General features: G+C 41.1%; 1 protein-coding gene across 1 annotated transcript; it reads left to right on the top strand.

The window, feature by feature from the left end:
• The first annotated feature begins 6,663 nt into the window (after positions 1 to 6,663).
• On the top strand, positions 6,664 to 11,944 carry KRT6C (keratin 6C). The gene is made up of 9 exons (XM_054443249.1): positions 6,664 to 7,271; positions 8,185 to 8,399; positions 8,729 to 8,789; positions 8,947 to 9,042; positions 9,167 to 9,331; positions 9,833 to 9,958; positions 10,576 to 10,796; positions 11,021 to 11,055; positions 11,169 to 11,944. The coding sequence occupies exons 1-9, from the start codon at positions 6,732 to 6,734 to the stop codon at positions 11,399 to 11,401; spliced, it is 1,692 nt and encodes a 563-aa protein (XP_054299224.1). The 5' UTR covers positions 6,664 to 6,731; the 3' UTR covers positions 11,402 to 11,944.
• The last annotated feature ends 10,813 nt before the right edge of the window (positions 11,945 to 22,757 follow it).

Raw genomic sequence — 22,757 nt, 5'->3', positions numbered from 1 at the left:
AAATCTAGGCAGAAGTTCCCAAACCTCAATTTTTGATTTCTGTGAACTCAACACCACATGGAAGCCACCAAGGTTTAGTGCTTGCATCCTCTGAGACAATGGCCTGAGCCGTACCTTGACCTTTTGTAGTCACAGCTGGAGCTGAAGCAGTTGGGATGCAGGACACCATGTTCCAAGGCTGCATAGAGCAGGAGGACCGTGGGCCCAGCCCAGGAAACCATTTTTCCCTCCTAGTCCTCTGGGTCTGCTGCTGTGAAGGTCTCTGATGTGCCCTGGAGACATTTTCCCCATTGTCTTGGTGATTAACATTCACCTCCTTGTTACTTATGCAAATTCCTGTAGAGGGCTTGAATTTCTCCCCATAAAATGAGTTTTTCTTTTCTACTGCATCATCAGGCTGCAAAATCTCCAAACTTTTATGGTCTGTCACTTCTCGAATGCTTTGCTGCTTAAAAATTTCTTCTGCCAGATACCCTAAATTCTCTCTCTCAAGTTTAAAGCTCCACAGATCTCTAGGGCAGGGTCAAAATGCCTCCAGTCTCTTTGTGAAAGCATAGCAAGAGTGGCCTTTACTCCAGTTCCCAACAAGGTCCTCATCTTTATCTGAGACCATCTCAGCCTGGACTTCATTGTTCATATCACTGTCAGTAGTTTGATTAAAGCCATTCCACAAGTCCCTAGAAAGTTCCAAACTTTCCCACATTTTTATGTCTTCTGAGCCCACCAAACTCTTCCAACCTTTGCCTGTTACCCAGTTGAAAAGTCACTTCCACATTTTCAGGTATCTTTGTAGCAGCACCCCACTTTCTGTGGTAACAATTTACTGTATTAGTCCTTTCTTCTTCTGCTATGAATAAATATCTGAGACTGGGTAATTAATATAAAAAAGCAGTTTAATTGACTCACAGTTCTGCATGGCTCGGGGGGGTCTCAGGAAACTTACAATCATGGTGGAAGGCATCTCTTCACAGGGTGGAAGGAGAGAGAATGAGTGCAAGCAGGGGAAATGCCAGATAAAACCATCAGATCTCATGAGACTCACTCAGTATCTTGAGAACAGCATGGGGTAAGCCACTCCCATGATACAATCACTTCCCACTGAGTCCCTTCCATGACACATGGGGATTATGAAAACTACAATTCAAGATGTGATTTGGTTGGAGACTCAGCCAAACCATATTATCTTTATTTCTTAGAGCAGTTTTAGGTTTACAACAAAATTGTCCAGAAGATACAAAGACTTAGCATATATCCCCTGCCCATACAAATTCATAGCTTCGCCCATTAACAACACCAAACAGAGCAGTACAGTTGCTGCAGCCAATGAATCTACATTGGCATGTCATTATTATCCAAAGTCCATAGTTTACATTAGGGTTCATTCTTAGTGTTGTATATTTTATGGATTTTGAACAATGTATTATGACATTTATCTACCATTATTGTATCATAGAGATTAGTTTTGATCTTAGTGTACATTTTATGGATTTTGAACAATGTGTTATGACATTTATCTATTATTATTGTATCATACAGGTTAGTTTCAGTACCCTAAAAAATCCTCTATTCTAAGCCTATTCATCCTTCCTTCCCCACTAACAGCCAATAATCTTTTTGCTGTCCTCATAATTTTGCCTAAAGTATGCCATGTAACAGGAATCACACAATATGTAGCCTTTACAGATTGGCTTTTTTCACTTGGTAACATGCATCTAAATTTCCTACATGTCTTTTCATGGCTTGACAGCTCATTTCTTTTTAGTGTTGAATAATATTCCATTGTCTTGATAGGCCACAGTTTGTTTACTATTTACCTACTAAAAGACATATTGGTTGCTTCCTAGTGTAAACCCCAAATATCTGAGACAGGTCTCAGTCAATTTAGGAAGTTTATTTTGCCAAAGTTAAGGATGCACACCATGACACAGCTTCAGGAGGTCCTGACAACCTGTGCCCAAGATGGTTGGGGAACAGCTTGGTTTTATACATTTTAGGGAGACTTGAGACATCAATCAATATATGTAAGATGGTACATTGGTTCAGTCTGAAATATGGGACAATTTGAAGCTGGGAGGGAGGCCTCCAGCTTATAGGTAGCTAAGCGACAAATAGTTGCATTCTTTTGAGTTTCTCATTAGTCTTTCCAAAGGAAGCAATCAGATATGCATCTATCTCAGTGAATACAGATGGTTGACTTTGAATAGAATAGGAAGCAGGTTGCCCTAAGCAGTTCCCAGCTTGACTTTTCCCTTTAGCTTAGTGATTTGGGGATCCCAAGATTTATTTTCCTTTCACACTAGTTTGGGCAATTGATAATAAAGCTACTATAGATATCTGTGTATTAGTCTGTTCTCGCACTGCTATAAATACCTGAAACTGGATAATTTATAAAGTAAAAAGGTTTAATTGGCTCACAATTATGCAGGCTCTATAGGCCTCTGCTCCTGGGGAGGCCTCAGGAAACTTACAATCATGGTGGAAGGTGAAGGAGAAGGTGGCACATCTTACATGACTGCAGCAGAAGGAAGAGGGAGAGAAGGGGAAGGTGCTACACACTTTTAAACATCAGACCTCATGAGAACTCACTCACTATCATGAGAACACAAAGGGGGAAGTTTGCCCCCATCATCTAATCACCTCCCACCAGGCTCCTCCTCCAACATCGGGGATTACCATTCAACATGAGATTTGGATGGGGACACAAATCCAAACCACACCAATCTCTGTGCAGGTTTCTAAATGGGCATAGACTTTCAATTCATTTGGGTAAATACTAATGAGTTCAATAGCTCAATTGTATGGTAAAAGTAGGGTTAGTCTTGGGAGAAACTGCCAAACTGTCTCCCAAAGTGGCCATGTCATTTTGTGTTTCCACAAGCAACGAATGAGAGTTCCTGTTGTTCCACATCTTCACCAGTATGTGGTATTCTCAGTGTTCTGGATTTCAAAGATTTGAATAGGCGTGTAGTGTTATCTCACTTTTTTTTTTAATTTTGACTTACCTGATGACATACAATGTTGAACATCTTTCATATGCTTATTTGCCATTTGTATATCTGCTTTGGTTATGTATCTGTTAAACACTCTGGCCCATTTTATAACCAGGTTGTTTCTTATTGTTAATTTTAAGAGTTCTTTGTATAGTTTTGGTAACAGTCCTTTATCAAATATGTCTTTTGCCAACATATTCTTACTCTGTGGCTTGACTTCTCATTCTCTTGGCAGTGTTTTGTGCAAAGTCTCATGCATTGAAATTTTGATTAATTTCAGCTTATACACACACACTCACACATACATAGAAAGAGATATCCTTTTGGTTATACACACACACACATATATAGATAGATAGATGATGGATGATAGATAGATAGATAGATAAAGAGAGAAAGAATTATTATTATTAACAATCAGCTGATGTAATCTTGGAGGCTAACAAGTCCCAAGATGGCAAGTTGGAGAGCCAATGTTCTAGTTCCAGACTCAATCCCAAGGAATCCAAAGATTTAATGGTGTAGCTTCAATCCAAAACACCACAGGCTTGAGACCCAGAACAAGCAGATGTTTTAGATAAAGTCTGAGGGCAATATAAAAACAAAAATCCAATGTTCCAGTTCAAAGACAGTCATGCAGGAAGATTATCCACTTAGTCTTTGTATTATATTTATGCCTTCCACTGACTAAATAGGCCCACCCACATTAGGAAGGGTAACCTGCTTTACTCAGTCTAACAATTCAGATTCAGATTTTAATCTCATACAGAAGCATCCAAAGAGACACATCCAGAATAGTGTTTGAGCAAATGTCTGTGCACCCTGTGGCCCAGTCACCTTGATAGCATTTTGTTGTCCATTGGCATCATTTTGTTGGTAAGGCAAAGAAAGCAGAGAACCTGTGATTTGTGAGCCACTCTGCAGTGATCTTTGTTGGCTTTTTTAAATTGATGTTTAAAAGAATTATTCACACAGCCTTGTGTCATAATGAGAATTCCAACGCACCTTAATATGCCCCGGGTCCTTCCTCCCAGAATACAACGGCAGCCCCAGAGGATGCTCATCTCATTTAAAATTAGCACCAGTTGGAAAGAAACCACTCCAGGATCCACAAAAGATCTATGCGTTTAAAACTGAAAGGAGTAAGGAAAAAAAGGCACTTAATGCTCAACAGAAAAAAGGCACAATAAAGTGTCAGCAAATAAATTTCAGTGAAATGATAACCTCCATAAATTAAGAGAACTAAGGGACAATATATTGAAACAATAAAGAACAATAGAAAAGAAGACCAACTGAAAGCAGCACAAAGAGGAAAGAAAGATATTGCTGAAGGCACAGTAATTGACATATAGGAAAAGATGGAGAAATCAAACAGAAAAAAAGGATCAGAGTGGTAAAAGAGAATAAAGAGAAAAAATAGATTTGGAAGGCAAAGTAGAGACAACACGAACTTAATTGGAAGATAATACATGTGTATGTGTTTAATATATATATATAATTTTAAAATATTTTATATATGTATGCAAATTTAATATATAAAACACACAGACAAACCTCTCTCTCTCTCTCTCTTTAGCTGTCATTCACCTATACAATACCTTTCTAGGGGCCTTACTCTTTACATATAAAACTCCCCCTCCTCTCTCACCCTCTGTCTTCTCTCTCATACACATACACATGTACACACACACACACACATACACACACAAAACACACATCTCACATATTCCCCAGAAAAAGCTCAGAAACATATCCAAGTAAAGTTACTAGAAGGATACACAAGGACCTGGTAACAGTGCTTACTTTCACATAAAAAGTTTGCATGGCTGGGGAATGGCTTTAGTAAGTATTTTCTCCTTAAACATTTATTACATATTCAATTTATAAACATATAAATAAATATGTAAATAACAATTTTCAATTTTTTTATTTTAATTAATTTATTTTTTTGAGACAGAGTGTCACTCTGTCACCCAGGCTGGAGTGCAGTGGTGCAATCTCGGCTCACTGCAATCTCTGCCTCCCGGGTTCAAGGGATCCTCCCTCCTCAGCCTCTGGAGTAGGAGCTGGGATTACAGACATGCACTACAACACCAGCTAATTTTTGTATTTTTAGTGGAGATGGGGTTTCACCACGTTGGCCAGGCTGGTCTAAAACTCCTGACCTCAGGTGATTCGCCCACCTCGGCCTCTGAAAGTACTGGGACTACAGGCGTGAGCCACTGCACCCGGCCAATTTTCAATATTTAAATAGGCATTCTACTACATCCACATCTGGAAACTCTAAATATATGACAGTCTTATTAAGCTTCAAGTTTTAATGATCAGTTTGCAGGAAATATAGAGGACACAGTAGCATCTTAAATGAAACACTGTGAGTAAGCAATGAGGAAATCCCAAAGACTGAAACACCACTCAGGACAATTAACCTGGTCTCATCAACAAATGAATTGTAAACAATAAGGAAATAAATAAACAAGGACATTGGAGAATTGAATAGACACATTGATGTTAATAAATACACAAATTGGCTGGGAGCGGTGGCTCATGCCTGTAATCCCAGCACTTTTGGAGGCTGAGCTGGGTGGATCACCTGAGGTCAGGAGTTCGAGACCAGCCTGGCCAACATGGCGAAACCCCATCTCTACTAAAAATACAAAAAATTAGCCGTGGTTGGTGGTGGGCACCTATAATCTCAGCTACCCGGGAGGCTGAGGTGAGAGAATCTCTTGAACCTGGGAGGCGGAGGTTGCAGTGAACCTAGATCGCACCACTGGACTCCAGCCTGGGTGACAGAGCGAGACTCTGTCTCAAAAAAAAAAAAAAATTACCCTTCCCCACTGTCCCCTCTAAATCCCCTCTCTGTGCTCTTTTCTTCCTAGTAAAGCATTACTTTCTTTCTAGCTCAGCGATGACACTAGATGTGATGTCTTCTATCTCCTTTTTTGTTATTTGTCATCTTTATTAGAGTCAACTCCTTGAGGGCGAAGACTCAATAAATACAAAAATTTTTGAAATACAAAATGATATTTCAGTTATATTTTTTAAAGGCCTATCATTTACAGATTAATATTGAATTAAATCCCAAATATTTTGGGGATTTAAAAAAATTTAACATTGATAAGGGAATTGGGTGGAAATATACAAGAAATAAGACTGGCCATAAGGTAATCATCATGGAAACAGGTAACAGGTATATACAGGTCCACTGTGGTGTTCTGCTCCTCTACATGTTTGAAATTGCACACAGAAGGAAAAATAATTACAGGGAAAACGTTAGTATTTCTGTTAAGGCATTTGCAATACAGTGCTTGTGATCTCCAATATCTCTGCTGGAAGAAAGTCAGACTGGGAAGAGGAAAGCACTCGCAGCATGTTGATAAACAGCCTAGCATGCAGAACCTTTGCTGAAGACAGTGACTAACTCCAGCTTCATGAACTGAGAATGCTCTTACTGTGCTGAAATCTCTAGTCAAAGCTGGAGGCAGGAACATTTTCCCTGACTAAAGGAAGTGAAAAATGGCATCTCAGCATTTAATAACTTTTCTAATCCCGGTGTGATCTCACTATTTGTAAAGCCCAGCGCTTCCCAACCTGCAAGCTCACCTTCCAGGACTGGGCCCAGCCCATGCTCTCCAATAATATATAAGCTACGGCTGGAGCCCGATTCTTTGTCCTGCTTCTCCTGCCTCTCTCCTCCAGCCCCTCACGCTCGCCACAGCCCTCTCATCTCCTGGAACCATGGCCAGCACATCCACCACCATCAGGAGCCACAGCAGCAGCCGCCGGGGTTTCAGTGCCGGCTCAGCCAGGCTCCCTGGGGTCAGCCGCTCTGGCTTCAGCAGCGTCTCTGTGTCCCGCTCCAGGGGCAGTGGTGGCCTGGGTGGCCCGTGTGGAGGAGCTGGCTTTGGCAGCCGCAGCCTGTATGGCCTGGGGGGCTCCCAGAGGATCTCCATTGGAGGGGGCAGCTGTGCCATCAGTGGCGGCTATGGCAGCAGAGCCGGAGGCAGCTATGGTTTTGGTGGCGCCGGGAGTGGATTTGGTTTTGGTGGCGGAGCCGGCATTGGCTTTGGTCTGGGTGGTGGAGCCGGCCTTGCTGGTGGCTTTGGGGGCCCTGGCTTCCCTGTGTGCCCCCCTGGAGGCATCCAAGAGGTCACCGTCAACCAGAGTCTCCTGACTCCCCTCAACCTGCAAATTGACCCCGCCATCCAGCGGGTGCGGGCCGAGGAGCGTGAACAGATCAAGACCCTCAACAACAAGTTTGCCTCCTTCATCGACAAGGTGAGCCAGTGCCATGCCCTCCATCGGGCACTTCAGGGTCCCCAGACCAGAAGAGCAACACCTTCCTGCCAGGGAGACCTAGGAGGGAGGGAGAAGGGGACTCAGCCCAGCTCTGCAGAGAGTACAATTGGCTCCCGGTGCACAGGAGGCAGCACAGATGGGCATCACTCCCCCATGGGATCTCTGGAGTGGCCTTCACTCCTGCCTAAGGAGAGCCGTAACTTTTCATAACCCTGAAGCACAGATGAGGCCATCAGAGAGTGGAGTAGGTTAACTCTTCCCTCTGAAGTGTTTAAGAGATTACAAAGCAAATGTCAGGAGTATATGGGCTGGTAAATTACACTCTGGGGTGTGGGTAAGAGGAAAAAGAACTAGAGAGAAAAGGAAAAGATAATCTGGCTGGATTAAGAAAAAAGGGGCATAGAAACAACTGTAAAACATGGATAAATTCTAGTTAATTTTAAAAACAGAATGACCATAGCACCAGAATATCTGAGAGGAGACACTAAATGGGAAAGTAGACTGAAATGTAATCATGAGTCAACATCTAATATCCCTCCTAACTGAGAACCTATTGGTAAAAAAACTGTGTACAATATATCAGGTAATTAGTATTTTAAAACTAAATTTGTGATTGTGCCTGGAAAAAGAAAAGAAGAAATGTTGAAACTCACTGATGATCAATAGCTTACAGCATGAGAACACCTCCATGGTCCGTGGGACAATTTTTCTAGTGAGACTGGTGGGGTGCAAAGGAGAAGGGGTTGGGGGAGCAGAGCTCAGCCTGAGCCCTCTACATGCACTGTAGTAGCCCAACACCATGGGGACCTCCCAGACCTGCCAGGAAACCGGATACCAGACACTTTTTCTTCCTTCCTTTGCCTGGAAAATGACCATCTTGCTTCCCTTCCAGGTGCGGTTCCTGGAGCAGCAGAACAAGGTTCTGGACACCAAGTGGACCCTGCTGCAGGAGCAGGGCACCAAGACCGTGAGGCAGAACCTGGAGCCGTTGTTCGAGCAGTACCTCAACAACCTCAGGAGGCAGCTGGACAGCATCGTGGGGGAACGGGGCCGTCTGGACTCAGAGCTGAGAAATATGCAGGACCTGGTGGAGGACCTCAAGAACAAGTGAGGACTCCATTTCCTGCAGCACACACTTCAAGACTATTGGGTGACCAGGGCCAGATGTGTGTAGGATTCCTAACAACCCATGTCCATGGAAATGAAAAGCACAAATTAGTCCCTAGGAGCAAACCTGCAAGAACCACAGATGGTTATGGGAGGATGGGGAGATTAAAGAAGTGGCAAATTTAGTAGAAGGAAAAATAGTCTCAGGCTCTCTGTGGCAGGAAAGCCCAATTAGAATATTCCATTTGGGAAAATGTTGAATCCCAGGCTGCTTTTCTGCTTCATCCTACCCACTGGCTCAAATGTATCCCATCCCTTTCTTCCTGTAGATATGAGGATGAAATCAACAAGCGCACAGCAGCAGAGAATGAATTTGTGACTCTGAAGAAGGTGAGCAGATGAAGCCAGGGGTTCAAATTCATTTAGAAGGAGAGAAGTGGCTCTGTGTTCTCGCTCGCCTGGGAGAGGAGAATTGGCAGGAGACTAGAAGATGGGTAGATTGGAAAGGTGCGCTCAGGTAACTCCAGGTTGTTGGCTCTTTCCCCAGGATGTGGATGCTGCCTACATGAACAAGGTTGAACTGCAAGCCAAGGCAGACACTCTCACAGATGAGATCAACTTCCTGAGAGCCTTGTATGATGCAGTAAGCATCTCCACCGTCCTTCTGTTTACTCTGATGGGGTCTGCAAATGGGAGAAGATGTATAGGGTTGGGTATCTCTGTAAATGTCGGAAGTGAAGTTGATCTTATGACCTTTTGTTCTGCAGGAGCTGTCCCAGATGCAGACCCACATCTCAGACACGTCCGTGGTGCTATCCATGGACAACAACCGCAACCTGGACCTGGACAGCATCATCGCCGAGGTCAAGGCCCAATATGAGGAGATTGCTCAGAGGAGCCGGGCTGAGGCTGAGTCCTGGTACCAGACAAAGGTGAGCAGGGAGTGGACAGCCGCTGAGGAATCCTTGTGTCCATCCCTGAATACCAGAGGACTGCAGACTTCACTGGGGACATCCCCTGACAGGAAGCTGGCGTCCTCTCCCAGGACATGCACTCTGCACTATTAGAGTAGACATTTGCAGAACTTTTGCCCAAGTCAAGGAGGATAAAGAACCCAATGCAGGAGGAAAGCTACCATAGAAAAGGACATAGTCATCTCTGCTTTTAGCTTCACCCTGATTGCTGACTTTTAGAAATTGGTATAGAGCATTTCTACTCGCTAAAGAAACTAGGCAGGCAGTGATGCCATAATGAGGATGGTCTGTGACTCCAGGGTTTGGTATCCACCCACCACATAACATCAACTTTTCCTCAAGTTTCTTGGGGAGAAGCCATTAGGTCCACCTCATGACATGCATGATACACAAGTGAAAGTCATCACTCCCAGGTAAGAACCTGTAGACACTGTCTCTCTCTCCACCTCTGGGCTGCAGTACGAGGAGCTGCAGGTCACAGCAGGCAGACATGGGGACGACCTGCGCAACACCAAGCAGGAGATTGCTGAGATCAACCGCATGATCCAGAGGCTGAGATCTGAGATCGACCACGTCAAGAAGCAGGTACAGTGAGGTGCAATGGAGGAAAGAAGCATCATTTTTCGCTAGACCCATCAGGCAGTCATTAGCCATTATTTGAGATAATTCCTGAAACGTAAGCCAACACTAGGGTGAGGAACATGTGTAGTTCTTGCCCTCAGTGAGAACTCAATAGAGAAGTGAATCCCACCCAAGAGGATGAGCCTCTGAGGCACAAGCAAGGCCAGGTCTCAACAGGCAGGTAAAAAGTCATCACCTCTCCTACAGATGGTCATAATTTTGTATATTTTAATGTGGCATCGAGATGTATTCCTCAAAATTATTCTTGTTGTAGTTTTGAAAACAACACTCAATACAAACCGAGCATTCATCTTCCATATGGCTTGTTTTTGGGTCCATTGTAGTGTCTCCCATAAGATGCAAAGCACATTCTCATGCAGGTGCTTAATACAAGGGTCATAGGACTTTGTCACTTGACTCCCAGACTAGACAAATATTGCCAAATGGAGAAATACTGTACAGAAAGAGTCAGAGCTCATTCTCTGTCAGTTTTGGGTTACAGGACCCTGGTTCACTAAACAAGAGCCAGCCTCCTCTGGAGGAACAGACAAGAAGTTCCTTCTCTTCCTTTCCCCTCCTAGTGTGCCAGCCTGCAGGCTGCCATTGCTGATGCTGAGCAGCGTGGGGAGATGGCCCTCAAGGATGCCAAGAACAAGCTGGAAGGGCTGGAGGATGCCCTGCAGAAGGCCAAGCAGGACCTGGCCCGGCTGCTGAAGGAGTACCAGGAGCTGATGAATGTCAAGCTGGCCCTGGACGTGGAGATCGCCACCTACCGCAAGCTGCTGGAAGGCGAGGAGTGCAGGTGGGTAACTGACGCTACTTCCTCCAACAGCTGAGTCCATCTTCAAGGTTCCTGGCACTGAGTACAACTCTAGGGTGCACCACTCATGGCCATAATTGCTCTTCTTGAGAGAAAACTAAAAGAGCAGTTTCCCATGGACTCTTCCACCCACCGAGGCTGCCCACGCTGGTCCAGGGAAGGAAGAGCTCTCTGAGGTCTCACCCTAACTGTGTTCCTCTCCACAGGCTGAATGGCGAAGGCATTGGACAAGTCAACGTCTGTAAGTACCTTTGCTTGTCTTCCTCCCCTGCCCTTGTGCTCTTCTGACTGGGCTCAGGTCGGCAGGATGAGCTCACCGTGGCTTCTTGTGTCCTTGTCCCCTCCCCACCACAGCTGTAGTGCAGTCCACTGTCTCCAGTGGCTATGGTGGTGCCAGCGGCGTCAGCAGTGGCTTAGGCCTGGGTGGAGGAAGCAGCTACTCCTATGGCAGTGGTCTTGGCGTTGGAGGTGGCTTCAGTTCCAGCAGTGGCAGAGCCATTGGGGGTGGCCTCAGCTCTGTTGGAGGCGGCAGTTCCATCAAGTACACCACCACCTCCTCCTCCAGCAGGAAGAGCTACAAGCACTAAAGTGCTGCCGCCAGCTCTCGGTCCTACAGTCCTCAGGCCCTTCTCTGGCTGCAGAGCCATCTCCTCATGTTGCCTGTCCTCTCCTGGCCTCCAGTCTTCCCTGCTCTCCCAGATAGAGCTGGGGAGGGATGCTTAGTGCCCTCACTTCTCTCTGTCTATACCTGCCCCATCTAGCACCCATTGCTCACCATCAGATCAACCTTTGATTTTACATCATGATGTAATCACCACTGGAGCTTCACTTTGTTACTAAATTATTAATATCTTGCCTCCAAAATTGTTATCTCTGAGGCTGAGCACTATAAGAAAATGATCTCTGCTCCTTTTCATTACTGAAAATCGCCTGGGGCTTATTTCAGAACAACTTCCACTTATTTTCCATTGGCCCCCAAACTCCCTACGTTAAAAGTATTGTGAACCCCCGCCACAGTATCCATGGAAGCACAAGTGACTAGTTGTGTGATGTACACAGTCTGTCTCCCTGTGATGATTTCTCTGCTCTTTGCTCTTTGTAATTTCTAAATAAAGCAGGTTTTAAAATAATGCATGGTACCAATATTTCTTCAGCTTTTTCAGTTGACAAACATCTTTTTATTTTTAACTGATAATCCATATCCCCATGTGCTTAAACCTTCTCCTTTAGAGAGGTTCAATTAACAGCACTATGGCATCCTGACATTCAGATCTCTTCTCAGATCAAATTCCTCCTAAATGTTTGGCAAGTGGAGTGGGAGGCATCTGGTCCACCATGATTGTCCACTCTGGTTTTACTGTATGTAGGAAATGGCAGCCCAGTCCCTCTGACTTGGTCTGTAAGACTACTCCCCCTTATACACCGGTGCTTGGCCTAAATGCCCAGTGGAGAAACATTTTTGGCCAAATAGAGTAAAAGTCATTTGGGAAGAAAATAAGATCCTTTATTTATACTTAGAATTGCCTCATGACTAAGAAAATTATTTGACAAGGTGTATCAACAGCAATCAATATGTGCCTACTTAGAACTGGAATTACACCTCTGGAAATGTATCCTGAGAAGACCATGCAAATGCAGAAAGCTGTACACACATGGGTATGCACCATAGTAATCTTCACAACGGGGAAATGGGACATCAAAGCTGATACAATTAAAAATCCAAACAGCTGGGGGTGGTGGCTCACGCCTGTAATCCCGGCACTTTGGGAGGCTGAGGTGGGTAGATCACCTAAGGTCAGGAGGTGGGTAGATCACCTAAGGTCAGGAGTTCGAGACCAGCCTGGCCAACATGGTGAAACCCCATCTCTACTAAAAATATAAAAATTAGTTGAACATGTGGTGGGTACCAATCCCAGCTACTCGGAAGGCTGAGGCAGGAGAATCACTTGAACCCGGGAGCAGAAGGGAAGTTGCAGTGAGCTGAGATCACACTACTGCACTCCAGCCTGGGCAACAGAGCCAGACTCCATCTCGAAAAACAAAAAATAAAAATCCAAACAGCCAGGCACAAAACTCTCATGCTCATTCCTTGAAATGCGAAAGCAAAATAAGAATGGAAATTCCCTCCCTTTCATACTCTAAGCCTCTCACAGAGATTCCACAAAACCGAGTCTGTTTATCGGAAGAGACAGTTATATTCCTCCCTCAGGAGTGAACTGGCCTGGCTGTGAACTGGGCTGGCATATCTGAATGGCTAAGGAAAGTCTCAGGATATAAGTGGATGGTCAGTGAACTAGTGTTGCCTTTGGGCCACCTCAGTTCCTGTTTTCCTCCGGAGTGACAATTATCCCCCTAACATTCTGGTTCCCACATCACTAGAGACATTTTATTATTTGGTTGGCAAATTCACAGAAGGCGTTTCACGATCCTGCTGTGTCAGATTCCCACTGTGTTCACCCCTAGGCTTTTCCTCAGCAACACGGGCAGCTTCTGACATCAACATCTCCTCACTGCCCTCCAGACCTCCCCAACAGCTCGCATGTGATAACTGACCTAAGCCCACCGACCACGCATACAGTTATATACTCATGAGGCATAATGAAAAGGAAAATAACTGACAAGGTAAATTATCTAGGATGTAGAAATATACCAAAAGGAGGTTAAAAACAATGTGCATGTATGTGTATCTATATAAAAAATAAAAATCTTATAGTATATGGACATTCAAAGTATAATAAAGGAAAACTACAAATGAACAAACTTGAAACTTCAATGAAATGCACCAAATCCTTGAAAGACACAAAATTCACACAGGGAGAAACAGATAATTGGAATAGTCACGTACCTATTAAATAAATTGAATCAATAACTTATAGCCTCTCTAAAAGAAAGCACCAAGCCCAGACATTTTTATTGGTTAATTCTATTAACATTTAGAAATGAGATGATACCAATTGTCTACAATGTCTTCTGGGAAACAGATGCAGAGAGAACACTTTATAACTCATTCTATGGAGGTCAGTAGTACTCTGACACTAAAACTAGATAAAGACATTTTGAGAAAAGAAAACTATAGACCAATACCTCTTATAAACATAGATGCAAAATCACTCAACAAAATATTACCAAATTTAATCCTACCAAGTACTTAAAAGTTATACACCATAACTAAGCAGGATTTATCCTATATATGCAAGGCTAGTGTAACATTCAAAAGCCATCAATAAAATCTACCATATTAGGGGACTAAAAAAGAAAAATCATATAATTATATCAATTGATGCAGAAAAAGTTTATTATATAACCAAACACCAATTCATGTTTCAAAGAAAACAAGCCTGTCAGCAAACAAGAAATGGACGGCAACTTCCTCAACTTGGTAAAGAACATCTGAAAAATAAAAAATCCCATAGTTAACATCATACTTAACAGTGAGAGACTAGGCCATTTTCACATAGTTCGAGAGCAAGGCAGACATGTCCCCTCTCTCCACTGTTACTCCCATTGTATTAGAAGTTTAACTGCAGCAGTAAGATGAGAATAAGCAATAAAAGTAATATATATTAGAAATAAAAAAACTCTGTTTATCCTCATATGACATTTAGTCAATGTAGAAAATTTCAAAGAATCTACCAAAACTTTCCTGGCAGCAACAAGCAAAGAGAGCAAAGTTGCAGGCACGAGGTTACTAGGCAAAAGTAAGTACTTTCTTATATACCAGCAATGAGGAACTGAAATTTGAAATTAAAAATCAATACCATTCACAATAACACCAAAAGATTAAATGCTTAGGCATAAATCTAACAAAATATAAAGAAACTCCATAGGTGGAAAACTACTAAATAATGATGAAATAAATCAAAGATGTAAATAAATGAAGAGATATTCCAGATTCGTAGATTGGAAGACTCAAAATTATTAAGCTGTAAATTCTCTCTAAATTGATACATAGATTCAACACAATCCCAATTAAAATCCCAGCAAGCTATTGTTTAAATATCAATAAACTGGACAAAGTTTATATGAAAAGGCAAAGGATCTTTGCAAGGTGATAAGTGAAACAATTGTAGTGGTGAGGTCACATTATGCATTTGTCAAAATCCATAGAATTTTGGGGGGATTTTAAAAATTAATATTTTAAATTGACAAAAACAAAATTGCATAAATTTATGAGGTACAATATGATGTTTTTATATATGTACAAAATATGAAATGATTAAATCAAGTTACTTAATATATCTATCACCTTGCTTTATCATTTTCTGTGGTGAGACATTTGAAATTTACTTTCTTAGCTATTTTGAAATATGCAACATATTATTATTGATGATTGTCACCCTGCTGCCCAATAGATCTCAAAACTTATTCCTCTCATCTAACTGAAATTGTGCTCTTTGACCAGCAATTCCCATTCTGTCCCATCCCCACCCCCTCTCCCAGTCTCTGATAACCATCATTCTACTCTAAACTTCCATAAGTTCCTCTCTTCTACATAACACGAGTAAGTGAGACCATGCAATATTTGTCTTCCTATGTCTGTATTATTTCACTTAGCATAATGTCTGCCAAGTTTATCTATATTGTCTTTATTTTTTAGAGCAGTTTTAAGTTCACAGTAAAATTGTCCAGAGGTACAAAAACTTACCATATACCCACTGCCCACACAAATTCATAACCTCACTCACTATCAACAGCCCCCACCAGAGTGGTACATTTGTTACAATCAAATCTATGGTGATGTGTCATTATTACCCAAAGTCCAAGCTTATGGTAGGGTTAACTCTTGCTGTTGTACATTCCATGGTTATGAAAAATGGATAACATGTGTCTACCACTATAGTATCATACAGATTCATTTCACTGACCTAAAAATCTTCTATGCTCCACCTATTTATCTTTCCCAACTAAGCTTTGGCAGCCAATGATCTTTTTACTGTCTTCATAGTTTTTTCCCTTTTCCAGCATGTCATATAGTTGGCTACAGTATGTAGCCTTTTCAGGTTGGCTTCTTTCACCTAGTAATATGCATTTAAGTTTCCTCCATGTATTTTCATGTCTTGATAGCTCATTTCATTTTAGTGTTGAATAATATTTCATTGTCTTGATGGGCCACAGTTGACTTACCATTCAACTACTGAAAGATTTGTTGGTTGCTTCCTAGTTTGGGAAATTAGGAATAAAGTTGCTATAAATATCTGTGTGCAGGCTTTTGGATGGGCATAAGTTTTTAACTCATTTGGGTAAACACCAAGGCATGCAGTTGCTGAATTGTATGGTAAGAGTATGTTTAGTTTTGTAAGACACTACCAGACGCTCTTCCAAAGTAGCCATACCATTTTGCATTGCAGTGAATGAGAGTTCCTGTTGCTCCACATCCTTGCCAGCATTTGTTATGTTCAGTGTTCTGGATTTAGCTATTCTGATAGGCATGTAGTGATACCTTACTGTGCTAATTTGCATTGCTCTGATGACCTATGCTCATCTATTTTGTATATCTGCACTGGTGATGTGTCTGTTAAAGACTTTGGCCCATTTTATAATCAAGTTATTACTTATTATTAATTTTAAGAGTTCTTTGTACAGTTTGGATAGCAGTCCTTTATTGAATATGTCTTTTACCAATATTTTCTTCCAGTCTGTGGCTTGAATTCTCACTCTCTTGGTGTGTGTTTTGCAGAGCAGAAGTTTTATTAATAATTTTAATGAAGTCCATGTTATCAATTATATCTTTCATGGTTCCTGATTTTGGTATTGTATCTAAAATGTCATTGTCATACCTAAGGTTATCAAGGCTTTCTCCTATGTTATCTTCTAGGAGCTTTACAGTTTTGCATTTTACATTTAGAGTTATGATCCATTCTAAGTTAATTTTTGTGGTGAGTATAAGCCCCATATCTAAATTCATTTTTCTACATGTAGATATCTACTTATTCCAGCACCAATTGTTGAAAAGGCTGTTTTTGCATTCCCTTTGCTTCCTTGACAAAGATCAGTTGATTATATTTATGTAGATCAAATTCTGGGCTATTTTGTTCCTTGATCTATTTGTCTATTCTTTCACCAATACCACAGTGTCTGTTACTGCAGTTTCATAGTAAGTCTTAAAGTAGGATGCTTGTAGTCCTCTGACTTTGTTCTCCTTCAACATTGTGTTAGCTATTCTGGGTTTTTTGCCTCACCATAAAAACTTTAGAATCAGTTCGTTGATATCCACAAAGCACTTTGCTGGGATTTTTATGGTGGAAAACTCATAGAACTTTATACTGTGGAATTTTTATTAAGGAAAGCTCATAGAATTTTACACTACGGAGTAAACCTTAATGATTGAAATTAAAGAAAATGATTTATGAGATTGAGAGATCCTAGAATGGAATGTACAATGTGGCAAAAGGATCTAACTGTATTACAAATGTATGAAATCACCTCCCTGTAGTGGATGGGGAGAAAAAAGGCTGACATTAGGAACTCTGCAAGTGAGTGGAGTCTATGAGACTAAAGGCAAAGATACTTGTAAGAACTGTATGTCAGTATTGTACTTGAGTTGATAAGGTTGCTTCCCATGGTGGCATGACTAGCAATTCTGAAACCACTATGCCTGTGCTTTAGTCAGTGTTCTCCACAGTAATGGAAACTATGGGATATATATATATATATATATATATATATATATATACACACACACACACACACACATATACATATACACACACATATATATATCTGTATCTATCTGCATCTATCAATCTACTTACCTATGTATTTAGAGAGAGAGAGAGATTATAAAGAATTGATTGATGTGGTTTAGGTGGCTGACAAGTCCCAAGATCTGCAGTGGACAAGCAGGAGACCCAAGAAAGCAAATGTTCTAGTTTGAGTCTAAAGGCAGAAAAAAAACCAGCTCAAATGCTATTAGGCAAAAGGAATTCTCTCTTACTAACCTGTTTGTTCTATTCTTCCCTTTAACTAATTTAATGAGGCCCACCCACATAAGTAAGGCAATTTTCTTTACTCAGTATATATACTCAAATATTAATCTCATCCAGAAACATACTCACAGGCACACCCTCACCCTGAATAATGTTTTACCAGATATCTGGGAATTCCCACAAAAATATTCCACAATAATTTAAAATTTTTTTCTATTCTGTAAGATACGTTTTAAAAAAAATTCAATAGTTTTGGGGGAACAGGTGGTGTTTGGTTGCAAGGAAATGTTCTTAAGCGGTGATTTCTGAGATTCTGGTGCACTCATCACCCAAGCAGTGTACAATGTACCCAATGTGTAGTCTTTTATCCCTCACCCTACTTCTCCCCTTCTCCCCAAGTCGCCAAAGTTCATTATATCATTTGTATGCCTTTGCGTCCTCATAGCTTAGCTCCCGCTTATAAGTGAGAACATGCAATGTCTGGTTTTCCATTCCTGAGTTACTTCACTTAGGATAATGGTCTCCAACTTTAGCCAGGCTGCTATGAATGCCATTATTTCATTTCTTTTTATGATTGGTGGAGGTGGCAGGGGTGTGAAGTACACTCTGTGAGAGTCTTTGGTTGTCGATATGTTTAGTGTGCTGATTTTCTCAAATGCTGGTTATGCTAACAGTGAAGTTGTCACATCGACAGACCAGAATGTTGCAGGCAGTGGAATGAGCCGTTGTTTTCTCCTTCTCTGGAGCAGGGTTGTTCTGTCCTGAGTTGCTGTACTGTCCTGAGTTGGTTGGCCTCCAGCCAGGAGGTGGCACTTTTGAGAGAGCACCAGCTGCGATAGTAGAAGGGGAATATAAGCTTGCCCTAAGTTGGCCAGGATAAATATTCAGGTTTCTCAGGTGATGGTTGGGGTCATAAAGCTCTCAACAGTTTATGTCTTTTGTGACTGGAGTTCTTCATCTGTCTTGCAGAATTTGCAATGGCCTGCTCCTTTTTTCAAAAAATCTGTGATTTCTGTTTTCATGGTATGCTTCTGCAGTGGTTCCTGGAGCAAAAGTTCACAGTGTGAGTCTCCACATGATGTTCTGTTCATCAAAGTGGGAGCTGCAAGTCAGCCCTGTCTCCAATCTGCCATATTCCCTCTAATTTTAATTCTATTCCACAACATATATTCTGATGATTAATTTTATGTGGCAACTTCAATGGATGTTATGTGTCCCATTCATGTTATATTGTCCCATCACAATATATGCTGAGGAACAGAATAATTAAGTAAATGGATAGCAGATAGTCGCAGCCAGGGTTTTTGATGTTGTTATGTGAGGTTGTAGATAAGCAAGGGAAGATGCTAGAATGATCCATGCAGTAATGAATTCAAATTGGAGACTTGAATAGATAGATACAAATGGTTACATATAATAATACATAGAAATATATTCATTGTCACCTAACAGGGCCCAGAAGCAATGACACCCCGGTAGCAATGAGCACATCTTGTACCTAGATCTTGGTTGCTAATGCTATTACCCACTGTTACCCACAGTTAACATGACGGTTAATTTTATGTGTCAGCTTAACTGGGCTACAGGTGCCTATATATTTGGTTAACACTATTCTAAGTATTTCTGTGAGGATGTTTTGGATGAGATTAAGATTTGAATCCATAGACTGAGTAAAGCAGATTGCCCTCCCTATTGTGGGTAAGTCTTATTCAATCAGCTGAAGGCCTGAATAGAACAAAAGGCTGACTGACCCTTCCTCTAGTAGGAGATAATTCTCCTGCCTTATGGCCTTCAGACTGGGACATTAGCTGCCTCTGGTTCTACAGCAGCTTCCAGCCTTCAAAGTCAAACTGACACATCAGCTCTGCAGATTTTGGATTTGCCATTCTCCATAGTTGTATGAGTGAATTCCTTAAAATAAATCTCTTTATATATTTATCTTCTATTGGTTCAGTTTATCTGAAGAACCCTGACTAGGAGCAAGTGGCTCTTGGAGAAATGGCTGATTTTAGGACTAGGGCAGGAGACATAAAAGATGATCCTGAAGCATCTTGCCATGTCAGAAAGTAAGGAAGTTTTTTAAACAACAAAGAAGCAAACAAAAATGAAAAAACACAAGGTGTCAATTAAAATGCTGCCAATGGCCAGATTGGAAAAAGTTGAGCAATGAAGTAAATAAATAAATATATGTATTGGATTATAGTGCAAAGTACAAAATAAATACCCATAAACCTATAGTGCTATAAATAAATGATTGAGTAAATCAGTAAGAGAGGATAGACAACTGTCACATGGAAGAATTCCAAACAATTTGTAACTGCTTCCCGCTTAAGTGTGGGCTGTGATTAATGACTTCTTTCCAAAGAGTAGAGTATGAAAAGGAGGTTCAGTAGTCCCCCCTTATCCATGGGGATAGTTCTAAGACCCCCCAGTAGATGCCCCAAACCTCAGATAGTAGTATCAAACTGTACATATACTGGGTTATCTCCTATACACACATACCTATGATAAAGCTTAATTTATGAATTAGGCACAGTGAGAAACCAACAATAACCAATAATTAAGTTATTATTAGTATTTTAAGTAAAATAAGGGTTCCTGAACACAAGTACTGTGATACCCTGACAGTTGATCTGAAAATCAAGTCAGCTACAAACAGTCTCACGGACCACAGCACAATCAAATTATGAATCAAGACTAAGAAATTCACTCAAAACCAGACAATTACATGGGATTTGAATAACCTGCTCCTGAATGACTTTTGGGTAAATAATAAAATTATGGCAAAAATAAAGAAGTTCTTTGAAACTAATCAGAACAAAGATACAGAATTTCTGGGATGCAGCAAAGGCAGTATTAAGAAGGAAAGTTATAGGACTAAATGCCCACATCAAAAAGTTAGAAAGATCTCAAGTTAACAACCTGACGTCACAACTAAAAGAACTAGAGAACCGAGAGCATACAAATCCCAAAGCTAGCAGAAGATAAGAAATAACCAAAATCAGAGCTGAACTGAACGAGACTGAGACACGAAAAACCATTCAAAACATTAGGGTCAGGTGTGGTGGCTCACACCTGTAATCCCAGCACTTTGGGATGCCAAGGTGGACAGATCACCTGAGGTTGGGAGTTCGAGACCAGCCTAGCCAACATGGTGAAACTCCCATCTCTACTTAAAAAATAAAAATCAATCAATAAATAAGCTGGGTGTGGTGGCCCATGCCTGTAATCCCAGCTACTGGAGAGGTTGAGGCATGAGAATCGCTTGAACCTGGGAGGCAGAGGTTGCAGTGAGCCAAGATCATGCCACTGCACTCCAGCCTGGGTGACAGAGTGAGACTCTGTCTAAAAAAAAAAAATAATAATAATAATAATAATCAATAAATCCAGCAGCTCTTTTTTAAAAAATTAATGAAATAAATATGCCACTAGCTAGACTAATAAAAAAGAAAAGAGAGAAACTTCACAGCTGAATTCTACCAGATGTACAAGAAGAGCTGGTACCGTTCCTACTGAAACTATTCCAAAAAATTGAGGAGGAACTGCTCCCTAACTCATTCTAAGAGGCCAGCATCATCTTGATACCAAAACTTGGCAGAGACACCACAAAAAAAGAAAAGTTCAGGACATTATCTGTGATGAACATTGAAGCAAAGATCCTCAACAAAATACTGGCAAATCTAGCAGCACATCGAAAAGCTTATCCACCATGATAAAGTAGGCTTTATCCCTGGGATTCAAGGTTGGTTCAACATACACAAATCAATAAACGTGATTCATCACAATAACAGAACTAAAGACAAAAACCACATGATTATCTCAATTGATGCAGAAAAGGCTTTCAATAAAATTCAACTCTGCTTCATGTTAAAAATTCTAAATAAACTAGGTATTAAAGGAACATACCTCAAAATAAAAAGAGCCTTCTGTGGCAAACCCACAGCTAACATCATACTGAATGGGCAGAAGCTGAAAACATTCTCTTTGAAAACCTGTACAAGACAAGGATTCCCTCTCTCATCACTCCTATTCAACATAGTATTGGAAGTCCTGTCAAGGGCAGTTAGGCAAGAGAAAGAAATAAAGGTCATCCAAATAGGAAGAGAGGAAGTCAAACCATCCTTGTTTGCAGATGACACGATTCTATATCTAGAAAACCCCATAGTCTTGGCCCAAAAGCTCCTTCAGTTGATACACAACTTCAGAAAAGTTTCAGGATACAAAATCAACATACAAAAATCGTTAGCATTCCTGTACACCAACAACAGCCAAGCCGAGAGCCAAATCAGGAAAGCAATCCCATTCACAATTGCCACAAAAAAAATAAAATACCTGGGAATACAGCTAACCAGGGAGGTGAAAGATCTCTACAATGAGAATGACAAAACACTGTTCAAAAAAATGAGAGATGACACAAACAAATGGAAAGAACATCCCATGCTCATGGATAGGAGGAATCAATATCATTAAAAAGGCCATACTGCCCAAAGCAATTTGAGCAGATTCAATCACATTGGATTATATTCAGTGTGATTCCTATCAAACTACCAACAACATTCTTCACAGAACTAGAAAAAAATTATTTTAAAATTCATATGGAACTAAAAAAGAGCCTGAATAGCCAAGGCAATCCTAAGCAAAAAAGAGCAAAGCTGAAGGCATCACACTACCCAATTTCAAACTATACTACAGGGCTACAGTAACCAAAACATGGTACTGGTACAAAAACAGACACATGGAACAGAATAGAGAATCCAGAAATAAGTCTGCACACCTACAACCATCTGATCTTTGACAAACCTGACAAAAACAAGCAATGAGGAAAGGATTCCCTATTCTATAAGTGGTGCTGGGATAACTGGTTAGCCATATGCAGAAGGCCAAAACTGGACCCTTTCTTTACACCATATACAAAAATCAACTCAAGATGAATTAAAGACAAATGTAAAACTCAAAACTACAAAAACCCTGGAAGACAACCTAGGCAATACCATTATGGACACAGGAACAGACAAAG

The sequence above is a fragment of the Pongo pygmaeus genome, chromosome 10, assembly GCF_028885625.2.
Source record: "Pongo pygmaeus isolate AG05252 chromosome 10, NHGRI_mPonPyg2-v2.0_pri, whole genome shotgun sequence".
NCBI classification, from domain to species: domain Eukaryota; kingdom Metazoa; phylum Chordata; class Mammalia; order Primates; family Hominidae; genus Pongo; species Pongo pygmaeus.
This window is presented reverse-complemented; position numbering and strand designations above follow the sequence as displayed.

Coding starts and splice junctions, on each gene's coding strand:
- KRT6C (XM_054443249.1), top strand. CDS start 6,732: ATGGCCAGCACATCCACCACCATCAGGAGCCACAGCAGCAGCCGCCGG. Junction 8,790..8,946: donor AATTTGTGACTCTGAAGAAG/GTGAGCAGATGA, acceptor CTCTTTCCCCAG/GATGTGGATGCTGCCTACAT. Junction 9,959..10,575: donor TCGACCACGTCAAGAAGCAG/GTACAGTGAGGT, acceptor TTCCCCTCCTAG/TGTGCCAGCCTGCAGGCTGC.